This window comes from Cherax quadricarinatus, chromosome 47, assembly GCF_038502225.1.
Source record: "Cherax quadricarinatus isolate ZL_2023a chromosome 47, ASM3850222v1, whole genome shotgun sequence".
In the NCBI taxonomy this organism is placed as follows: Eukaryota; Metazoa; Arthropoda; class Malacostraca; order Decapoda; family Parastacidae; genus Cherax; species Cherax quadricarinatus.
Genome location: NC_091338.1, coordinates 11,347,779 through 11,360,063, shown reverse-complemented (window position 1 = coordinate 11,360,063; position 12,285 = coordinate 11,347,779). Strand labels below are relative to the sequence as shown.

Sequence of the window (12,285 nt, the reverse complement as noted above, 5' to 3'; positions counted from 1 at the left end):
TCTCCCATAAGCACAGTATCATCAGCAAAAAGTAACTGTGTCAATTCCCATTTTGAATTTGATTCCCCATAATTTAACCCCACCCCTCTCCCGAACACCCTAGCATTTACTTCTTTTACAACCCCATCTATAAATATATTAAACAACCATGGTGACATTACACATCCCTGTCTAAGACCTACTTTTACCGGGAAGTATTTTCCCTCTCTTCTACATACCCTAACCTGAGCCTCACTATCCTCATAAAAACTCTTAACAGCATTTAGTAACTTACCACCTATTCCATATACTTGCAACATCTGCCACATTGCTCCTCTATCCACTCTATCATATGCCTTTTCTAAATCCACAAATGCAATAAAAACTTCCCTACCTTTATCTAAATACTGTTCACATATATGCTTCAATGTAAACACTTGATCTACACATCCCCTACCCACTCTGAAGCCTCCTTGCTCATCCGCAATCCTACATTCTGTCTTACCTCTAATTCTTTCAATTATAACCCTACCGTATACTTTTCCTGGTATACTCAGTAAACTTATTCCTCTATAATTTTTACAATCTCTTTTGTCCCCTTTCCCTTTATATAAAGGAACTATACATGCTCTCTGCCAATCCCTAGGTACCTTCCCCTCTTTCATACATTTATTAAACAAAAGTACCAACCACTCCAACACTATATCCCCCCCTGCTTTTAACATTTCTGTCATGATCCTATCAGTTCCAGCTGCTTTACCCCCTTTCATTCTACATAATGCCTCACGTACCTCCACCACACTTACATTCTGCTCTTCTTCACTCCTAAAAGATGGTATACCTCCCTGGCCAGTGCATGAAATTACCGCTTCCCTTTCTTCCTCAACATTTAAAAGTTCCTCAAAATATTCTCGCCATCTACCTAATACCTCCCTTTCCCCATCTACTAATTCCCCTACTCTGTTTTTAACTGACAAATCCATACTTTCCCTAGGCTTTCTTAACTTGTTTAACTCACTCCAAAATTTTTTCTTATTTTCATTAAAATTTCTTGACAGTGCCTCTCCCACTCTATCATCTGCTCTCCTTTTGCACTCTCTCACCACTCTCTTCACCTTTCTTTTACTCTCCATATACTCTGCTCTTCTTATAACACTTCTGCTTTGTAAAAACCTCTCATAAGCTACCTTTTTCTCTTTTATCACACCCTTTACTTCATCATTCCACCAATCACTCCTCTTTCCTCCTGCCCCCACCCTCCTATAACCACAAACTTTTGCCCCACATTCTAATACTGCATTTTTAAAACTATTCCAACCCTCTTCAACCCCCCCACTACTCATCTTTGCACTAGCCCACCTTTCTGCCAATAGTCGCTTATATCTCACCCGAACTTCCTCCTCCCTTAGTTTATACACTTTCACCTCCCTCTTACTTGTTGTTGCCACCTTCCTCTTTTCCCATCTACCTCTTACTCTAGCTGTAGCTACAACTAAATAATGATCCGATATATCAGTTGCCCCTCTATAAACATGTACATCCTGGAGCCTACCCATCAACCTTTTATCCACCAATACATAATCTAACAAACTACTTTCATTACGTGCTACATCATACCTTGTATATTTATTTATCCTCTTTTTCATAAAATATGTATTACTTATTACCAAATTTCTTTCTACACATAGCTCAATTAAAGGCTTCCCATTTACATTTACCCCTGGCACCCCAAATTTACCTACTACTCCCTCCATAACATTTTTACCCACTTTAGCATTGAAATCCCCAACCACCATTACTCTCACACTTGATTCAAAACTCCCCACGCATTCACTCAACATTATTATTATTATTATTATTTTTTTTTTTTTTTTCAACAAGTCGGTCGTCTCCCACCGAGGCAGGGTGACCCAAAAAAGAAAGAAAATCCCCAAAAAGAAAATACTTTCATCATCATTCAACACTTTCACCACACTCACACATTATCACTGCTTTTGCAGAGGTGCTCAGAAACAACAGTTTAGAAGCATATACATATAAAGATACACAACATATCCCTCCAAACTGCCAATATTATTATTATTATTATTATTATTATTATTATATGCATCTCAGGCCCACAGCAACTGTAGTAATCTCAATTAGGTCATAAACAATTCTTCATTATAGGACTCTTATTTACATTCTGCAAACTATACTGATTGTATAGAGAGAATTTATATAGAATATAGAGCATAGGAAATTACTAGTAGAAATTGGGCATCGCATGAAAATGAATTTGCATATTGTGAACCAGGAATAGAGAGCAGTATAGTATATATTCTGCAACCTCCAATTCATCTGAACAGAAAGTTTCTTGGCTGAGGTTGAGCCCAACATAAAATGCTAGAAATTTTAATTGTGTGTGCTGCCAGTGCATGGTGAACAGGCCTTAGGCAATTTATGTGGGTCTGAGAAAAACTAGCCTAGTATGGGTCAGTAGGCTTGCTGCAGTGTTTCTCCTGTCTTATGTTCTTATGTAATCTCTCTCTCCTTACAAACCCTTAACTGCATTGCTTTTTCTGATACACTGTTCACATTTTATAGCATAAATTATTCAAGCATGGTGGTTTTCAAGAACACAACATGTGTTGTACGACAGCTGACTGTTTATGACTATGTATATGAAAATAAGGCAAAACTATAAAATTTTGGTTATTTTAGCCCTTACAAGCTACCTAAAACTTATAGGATGAGACAGTATATCAACCCTTAAACTGTTTACCAGGTGAGCATACAAAACTAATCACAAACTACTGACCATAGTGGTGGTGACCAGGTTTCCACAAGCAACAGTTCAAGGGTTATTAAAAAAGGTTTATTATTGCATAGTAAATATTAAAATAAACATAGACAATAAACATTAAAACTGAAAGCACAGAGCTGCATATACTAAAATATTACAAAATGCTCAACATAGGCAGTGATGAATAACAGATAGGATAAAATACTGACAAAATGTGAAATAAGACACATGAGAATGTTAAGATATTTTGTAGAGAAAACATTTCCTCAATAAAATTCCTTGGTTTCTGCTTATACTGCAGAAACCAAAGAGAGAAAAACCTTAATATAAATACACATCAACTCCAGATACTACTAACTTTGTGGTTTTGAAGCCATAGATATCAAGCGACCAGCTCGGGACACAGGCGACATCAGAGGGTTGAGAGGCGGCCCAGCATTTCCCTCCTCACTATTATTCAACACCTTATTTTCCAACCAACCAATTCTAAGAAAAAAAAAAGATCACTAAGAAAAATAGAATTTTTTTTTTTTCAACATACCAGCCATATCCCACCAAGGCGGGGTGGCCCAAAAAGAAAAGCGAAAGTTTCTCCTTTCAAATTTAGTAATATATACAGGAGAAGGGGTTACTAGCCCCTTGTTCCCCCCCCAAAAAAAAGAAATATATCCGATTATTATAATCATGGGGGAGTGCTAAACCCGTAGGATTATACAGCGCATGTGGGGGGGAGATGGAAGGTATTCAGGCTTAATTCAGGGAACTGGAGCACAGATCAAATTCCCTAGATCAAGAGTCCCCTCACCTGCATCAAGGAACCTCCCTTGAGGGGAAAATATATCTGAGAATAATTAAGTTCAAGAAAACTGATAATATAATGTATAGAAGTTACAATATTATCTGGAAGAAATCACAAGTTCACAAATTGGAAATAAAAACTGGACCACATTTCAGATCACCCTTAGTCCTCTTCCGTTTCTGCAAATGATTTCCTCTTTAAGTACAATGTTAAATGATAAGCCCAATCTTCAGACCTGATCTGACCACTACCTTGATCTTAATTCTTCCTTACATCTTATTCTTACTTTCTCATGACTTAATAATATTCCTGGAGAGACTGGAGCATTGTAGTTTTCATTTTAACTTGTGAGTTTATTGTGAATACTGTACCATGTTGTGCACTATGTGCTACAGTAAAGTATTATACTATCTTCCATGTTTATTACCTCTGGAAATTCTTCTTTCAATGTTACCATGATTTTTTTGTACTGTATCTACATGGATGGGACAAAATTTGAGAGTGAGATAGGTGTCATATTTAGATGCCATTTTATTAGGTGAATCAGAAGTGGGTAGAAGGTAAAAATTTCTGAGTTAAAAGACAAATGAAGAAAAAGAACAAAGTTCGTTTCTGAGGTTAACACGAGTGAATGAATTTAAAATTACGACTGCAAATGAATTTCTTTCTTTCAACAAACCGGCCGTATTCCACCAAAGCAGGGTGCCCAAAAAAGAAAAACAAAAGTTTCACTTTTTAACTTTAGTAATCTATAAAGGAGAAGGGGTTACCAGCCCCTTGCTCCAATGCATATTTTTATGAATAAAAAATGACGCACAGCGTTGTATGTTTGATCATACTTTTGAGAAATCGTTTTTTTCTTCACTTCAGAGAGATTCATTCTAGATACCAATTCATCTTTCTTCAAAGCAGTCTGTGGTGTGTTACTGTCCAGATCTATTATTCTTTTATCAAGGGCTGCTTCAGATGAAACCTGCAAAAAATGTATCAAAAATTAAGCTAATGAGTCACATTTAGTAATAAAGGCATTAATATTGAATCGAAATTATGAAAATCACATATTTTTTTCCCTGAACTCAGAACATAAAAAATAAAATACTGAAAGTATAAATGAATTAAAATTACATCTATGGAACATGTCCTGAGTGATATAAAAGAATAAATGAAAAACAAGAAAGCATAAGACTTACAGGATAACTAGTGATGGGATCTGACAAAAGATATGAATGAATCAAAATGTCATCTAGTTTTCATTTCCAATTTATGGGGGGGGCTTGTAATTTTTTTCCTGCCATGATATTAACATTGATTTTCTTTGCAAATGGAGAATTTAATCAAGGTTTATGTAATTATCTATTTGTGGTTACAGGAGCAGAGATATGCTCATATTAGTTGCAGTCTCCCAACCTACTATATACCACATAAAGAATAGACCTGCTTATTTAATATCAAACACAACAAAGCAGTAATTATTCTTCATATATATTTGTTCTGACATCAACATATTAATTCTGTTTCCAAATCACTTTAAAATTTCTGCAATGCTAATTTTAACACTGTTTGGTGTCAACAAGACAGGGATCTCGGGTGTATCATGGCATTTTTTTTTTTTAGCTTGTTGTTTGTGGTTAAATACTGGCAGACCCCACTTTACAGGGCTTCACTTTGCAGCATTTCACTAATACAGCAGTTTTCAGCTATACCCATTCTTCATTCATTCAAACTTTCTACAATAAATATATTCACCACTCAGTGTTTCATTTTATTGTCTGAGTGATTACTCATTTTTCATCAATCAGTGTTTATAATGCTTTAATCCAAGCAACTTATTAGATATTTATATAATAAACACATTACCTAGATGGCAAGCCATTTACCTCAACATTAGTGTGAAGGCGGAAAAGGGAGAGACCAAACTGTGTAGTATCTTTGCGGAAAGGTTGTAAGCACACAACCCTTACTTTATCCCACTTCTCCTTCAGGGCTTCACTACTCAGATCAACTGTAAGCAGCAAAATTTTGTATGATTATTTAAATATTACTGTATTATTAAATTCATGGGAACAGCTAAACCCATAGGGAAATGGGAGGAAATCGGGTTCGAATCCAATGAAGGGAAGAGGTAACTCCAATTTCTTGGATCAGGAGCCTGACTGTTTAGGCAGATATGGGTAATAAAACAAATATTAAATTTGTTCTGTCAACCAACAGTAACAACAGTGAAAATGCTTGGATGATCAGATCATTAAACAAAAAGCATGATCAGCAGGAACCATCAATAAGTATGCATCTCAATACAGTAAATGGATATTCATTTCAGTTTATATCATTGGTACAACCTTTTTCACAAAATAAATAGATATTCATTTTGGTTTATATCATTGGTACAAACTTTTTCATGAGTTATAATTTACTTTGTTACAGCTTCAAAATAATCAGTAAAGATATACAACAGTAACATAAATATTTACTTACTTTAGTAAGTTCCTGCTTGACTGCAACTTCAATCTTAATTCATATTTTCCCAAACATTTTCAAAATAGCATTTTTCTAATTTTTATGATCAAATCCTTTGCTTTAATAATTAAACTGCAGCATTTTCTAGCATATACCATGGTCTGGTGGCAAAAGCTCTTGTTTCACATAGTGAGGGTCTGAGTTCGATTCCCAGCAAAGAGGTGGAAACATTGGGCATGTTTCCTTCCACCGGTTGTACATGTTCACCCATCAGTAAAATAGGTACCTGGGTGTTAGTCGACTGGTGTGGGTCACATCCTGGGAAAAAACTGATCTAAACTGCCTGAAATGCTCTGCATAACAAGCAACTTTCTATATAGCAGTATGTCACTGATGTCAGCTAGGCCTGTATACCTTGTACGGTACATTTTTTCTTTTTTTTAACACATCGGCCGTTTCCCACCAAGGCAAGGTGACCTAAAAATAAAGAAAAGCCCAAAAAGAAAGAAAAATACTTTCATCATCATTCAACACTTTCACCATCACTCATAATCACTGTCTTTGGAGAGGCACTCAGATACGACGGTTTAGAAGTCCCTCCAAATTGCCAATATCCCAAACCACACCTTTAAAGTGCAGGCATTGTACTTCCCATTTCCAGGACTCAAGTCTGGCCTCACCACGCTAACATTCAGTGTATTTCCCTTTAGTCTTTACAATTTCATTATATTTTCATCCATTTCTATAATAACATTCACTAAAAAAAATAGGTCTTATATTTCGAAGGAATGTTGCAAGAACATACGTACATAATTTGTCTCCACTCTTCCCTACTCTTGTAAGTGCTATTCAAAAAGAGGAATATAGACCCCTAATTAAAATAAGTCACACAGTGATATTACAATATGCTACCAGTATTTATGTATACCTGCAACACCTGTATGTCCTCAGAACCATTATACAAATTTGCATTACTGTCTGTAAAATCATTTGCAGATTCCTGAAATAAAGCTTATCTTGATGAGGCAATATACTAGTAACCAATGTGGCTATGTGTAAAATCTGGCAGACATTTTGAATCTCTGTACTGTATTTTCCTTGTAGCAGGATTAGAATAGTTAGTAGATGCCCCACATATACAAGAGCTACAGGAATACAGTATGTGGAATGCATGTTAAAAAATAATTGAAAAAATTTCTTTGTTTATAATTACAGCTTCTCTTCACTTAGCAACGTACTTGTTTACCGACGACTCGGACTTACGATGGGTTCTGTGACCAGTATGCATACCTAAATAATGTATATTAGAGCTGATTTCCTCTATTCTGTTTATTACAATACACAGCACTCTACTGTATAAACATTTAAAAATATACTAAAAATGTTCTAAATAGTGCAAAGGTGACATTAAAACAATATCAGAGATGGCTGACACAAACCCACTACCATTATAGTATGCTCCTCACTTAGCGACGAATTCATTTACCGACATGGTCTTAGGAACGGAACTCCATCGTTAAGTGAGGAGACGCTGTACATGTAACCTTCACTGTAGGTCCCATGCCTGCCACATAAACAAAAACAACAATATAAAACCAACCTGGCTTAAACATGCGCACCGTCGATATATTTCTTCCTGCACGCCACTCTTCTGCTGTCATGAGAGATACCGCAGGCAGTAATGTCACCAAAGGTTGACTTGTTGGCCATGATGACCGCCCCACCTCCACGCTCACCATGACACTCCCAGCATTACCTGCAAACACTTATCATTCATACATATACAGAAGATAACATCTCCGTAAGCCATGTGTGTCATAAATACTGGGAGCAAGGAGTTAGTAACCTGGTCTCCCGTACTAAATTTAAAAAGAAAACCTTTTGTTTTTCTTTTAAAGTCACCCTGCCTCAATGGGATATAGCTAGTGTTAAAAAATTAATAATAATAATAAATAACAGTATTTAATAATACTCATTAATATTAACCCTTAAACTGTCCAAACATAGATCTACGTTCACTCGTGTGGCGCTCCGAATGTTTTGAATTATAAAAAAAATCGTTTTTTTCTTTTAATACTAATTTTAAAATAATATACAGTGGAACCTTGGTAGGCAACCTTAATTCATTCCAGAAGGCTGTTTGAGTGCCACTCCGTTTGAGTATCGAACAAGTTCTTCCCAACCAATTTTCCATATGGTTGGATGTTATTACTAATTGTCGTAGGCCCCATGGTGACTTATACGTATATACAGATAATACAAAAAAAAATGAGGAGAAACACGAAATAGTTTACAGCAAAGTTCTGGTAAGTCGTATTTGTTTGGTCGAGTGCTGAGCTTTGTTCAAGTAGGGAGCTGGCTGTATACCAAGGTTCCACTGTATACTGCATTATTATAATAAAAAAGGAATACTAAACCCTAAAGGTTAAAGAACATAGGAACATAAGAAAGAAGGAACACTGCAGCAGGCCTACTGGCCCATGTGAGGCAGGTCCAAGTCTCCTACCGGCTTAAGCCAATGCCCCAACCTAGTAGTCAATTCAGGTCACATTCACTTAAGGAAGGAGCATGGCATCTGACCTAGTAGCACAAGCTAGTCAGGTCCAACTCACTCACCTGCACCCACTCATGTATTTATCTAACCTATTTTTAAAACTACACAATGTTTTAGCCTCTATAACTGTGCTCGGAAGTTTGTTCCACTCATCCACAACTCTATTACCAAACCAGTGCTTTCCTATATCCTTCCTGAATCTGAATTTTTCCAACTTAAAGCCATTGCTGCGAGTCCTGTCTATGTTAGATATTTTTAGCACGCTATTTGTATCCCCTTTATTTATTCCTGTTTTCCATTTATACACCTCAATCATATCTTCCTAATTCTATGCCTTTCTAGAGAATGCAGATTCAGGACCCTCAGTCTGTCCTCATAGGGAAGATTTCTGATACATGGGATCAACTTTGTCATCCTCCTTTGTATGTTTTCCAGAGCATTTATATCCATTCTGTAATACAGTGACCAAAACTGTGCAGCATAATCTAGATGAGGCCTAACCAAGGATATATAGAGTTGAAGAACAACCTGAGGACTCTATTATTTATGCTTCTTGATATGGAGCCAAGGATTCTGTTTGCTTTATTGCAAACACTTAGATATTACAACAAATATATTAACAATCTGTAAGAGTAAAGATTGCAATAACACTTAACTTTACCGATGCATAGTACATGTATGTATAGTATTAGTAGAAACAGTGAGCCCATTTCCTATTCTTATTAATGATTAGTAAAATAACGGCAATTTCTTACCGATATCAATATAAGTAATTGTGGTGGCCCATTCAAGTTGTAAGTCTGCCTGCAATCGACTCATCTTCTCTGTAGGGTGACTGAGCCATGAGCCACGACCCTTCACCAGGTTTTCCACTGTGTGCCTGGGATCCTGTTGTGCAAGTTAAAGCTTAATTAAATCTAACTTTTATATAAAGGACTAAAATTATGTGGAACATTCAAAGCAATGCCTGGCAGAAACTCAGCTCACAGTCTATATGAACTCAATTTAAGTTGAAATGAACAACTGTCAATGAATAAACAGCAAGACTGATGGGATGCTAGAACCATGGTCCAGAGATTAACAGGTCCAGCACTTTATCATTGGTAAAGCACAGGACCTGTTAATCCCGGGACTATGGTTTGACCCCCACTTTATATGTTAAACTAGCTTAGCAAATGTGTATTGTTTTAAAATGACAGTACTTACATGTGTTAAATTTGAGTTATTCATTAATGCATCACTATACAACAAGTCTGAGGTACGATTACTTAGCATGCTTGTGATTACAATTAAAGAGTACATGGATAAATGAACAACTGTGTGTATAATTGCTGATTAAATATTACACACCTTAAATGAAGAGAAACATTTTTGGTGAAGATCAGTGGTCATGAGAGGTTCTTCTTAAGTGTTATTTGTATATGAACACTACAACTTATAGTGGCATGCAAAACATTTAAACTCTTTTACACCAAACTATGCTCAATTTTGCCTCCAGGTTTGGTGAGTCTGTAACTGACTCCAGAACATTAATACTGTAATACTACAAAAATAACATACCAAAAATATACACTTAATATGAATACATATTAAAAAAAAAGCTGTAGTTGAAGTTTTTATCAATCTTTTATACAGACTCAAATAACCAGCACATAGGAGAAAGAAACTCATGACTGTTTCGGTCCGACTTGAACCATTAACTAGTCCAAGTCAGACCTCATAAGTACAGCCTCTCCTCAGCGACATACTCGTTTACTGACGACTTGGGCTTTTGACAGGCTCTCTGACCAGTATGCATACCTAAATAATGTATATTAGAACTGATTTCCTCTATTCTGTTTGTTACAACATACAATGCACTACAGTATAAACATTTAAAAATATAAAAGAAATGTTATAAATGGTGCAAAGGTAATATTAAAACATTATCAAAGATGGGTGACACAAATCCACTACCATTATAGTACATATGCTCCTCACTTAGCAACAAATTCATTTACTGACGTGGTCTTAGGTACAGAACTCCATCGTTAAGTGAGGAGAGGCTATACCTTTCTCCTCTGTGTGGGTTATTTGTATGTTGTTCCAGTCACAGTAATGTGCCCTTTTATTCAAATTCACATTCAAATATTTATTTCTTTGTAAAGCTTAAAATGTGTGGTTTACATATTATAAAATTTTAATTACAAATGCGGCCACTATCGTGCCTAGGCACTTTGAGCAGACTAATACTAATTCTTTTTTTAATACACACATACTGACTGACTGATGTCCTTTATAACAGTTAATATCATGGAGAAGTGGAGCATATATCTGGGTTACATTTTTACTATGGATATACCACAGTAACATATGTTAGGTAAAAGGACACAAGTGCAACTAATGTGACATTTTATTCTGGCAACGTTTCACTCTCCAGGAGTTCTGTCAAGCCATTAAATTTGTTGTACTTGTCCTTTTACCTAACATACTGTCGGTAATTCTACCAACATTAATACAGTAACATGCATCTCATACAGGCACATGCACATATTCTTTAGTTAACCGGGCTTAAGTCCTATCGACTACAGGAGTGTCATTATGGCTGCAGTTCTCTACACACTAGTGATCAATGGTTGGTTAGTGGGGTTTTAAGCCTAAGAACAACACTAATCATTATGGATGTATGTAACCTTTTCATCACCAGACAATAATACTTGTATCTCTAATACAGGGGTTATAACAAATTTCCAGCATATATATGTTGTAGAATTAAAGCAAACTTTCAGCATATATATGATGCATATATCCTGTGAGAGAGCAGTTAATATTTTAATCCCTAAATTTGGGATTAAAATTAACCTGATTTTTTTGGGATTACCCTAGGTAATTTACACATATATTACTCTGTAAAGTAACTGTAATCGCCTAAACCTGCGTATGATTATATAATTATTATAATCATGGGGGAGCGCTAAACCCGTAGGACTAAATTTGTATAACTCCCGTATATGTATCTACTTCGACAAACTTAACTCAGTCATATATTGTTACGCTGTATATAATGACTGTCACACTTCCCATTATTAGCCTTGATAGTTACTAACCTGAGAAGAAAAGGAAGCAACATACTTTACCCGCACCGGAGGCATCGTAAAAAAACCTAAATTTTGGGAAAAAATACTATGAGTTGATCCACATGTTTGTTGTTGTTTTGTTTCTCTCTCCCGCCAAGAGGCACCACCAGCCTAGTTGTGTTTTAAGTTAATTTCTTAAGTGTAAGGATTATAAAGCTAACATGGGCCATTAAGCCTACAACATTCTTATATTCTAAAAACTAGGACATTTTAATTCCTATGATAGGAAATAAAGCTAGCTGGTCTAGTGGCTAACGCGACGGGCTGGAGTTTTGAGACTCTATGACCGCGGGTCCCCTCAGGGAAGGTTCCTTGATGTTGGTGAGGGGCTCTTGATTTAGGGAATTGGATCTGTGCTCCAGTTCCCCGAATTAAGCCTGAATGCCTTCCACATCCCTCCCAGGCGCTGTATAATCCTACGGGTTTAGCGCTTCCCCTTTATAATAATAATAATAATAATAATAATAATAATAATATGACCGCGGGTTCAATCCCGGCCGGGGGTATGGTTTAGTATGCTGCTGTGTATGATAATCTATGTAATTGTATTTGTGTGTACCTAAATAAACTTGCTTTGTATCTAAGGCCTGAGTAC

The 12,285-nt window shown here is 36.1% G+C and overlaps 1 protein-coding gene across 1 annotated transcript in view; it reads right to left on the bottom strand.

The window, feature by feature from the left end:
- Positions 1-11,813, bottom strand: part of LOC128696480 (uncharacterized) — a 44,234-nt gene extending 32,421 nt beyond the window's left edge. The window contains exons 1-6 of the mRNA XM_070094676.1: positions 11,661-11,813; positions 9,330-9,462; positions 7,621-7,776; positions 5,441-5,565; positions 4,403-4,536; positions 3,123-3,250 (exon numbers count right to left, since the gene is read on the bottom strand). Coding sequence (XP_069950777.1) covers positions 3,123-3,250; positions 4,403-4,536; positions 5,441-5,565; positions 7,621-7,776; positions 9,330-9,462; positions 11,661-11,705 — 721 coding nt within the window. The 5' untranslated portion in view covers positions 11,706-11,813. The remainder of the gene's footprint in view (positions 1-3,122; positions 3,251-4,402; positions 4,537-5,440; positions 5,566-7,620; positions 7,777-9,329; positions 9,463-11,660) is intronic.
- Between the last annotated feature and the right edge of the window lie 472 nt (positions 11,814-12,285).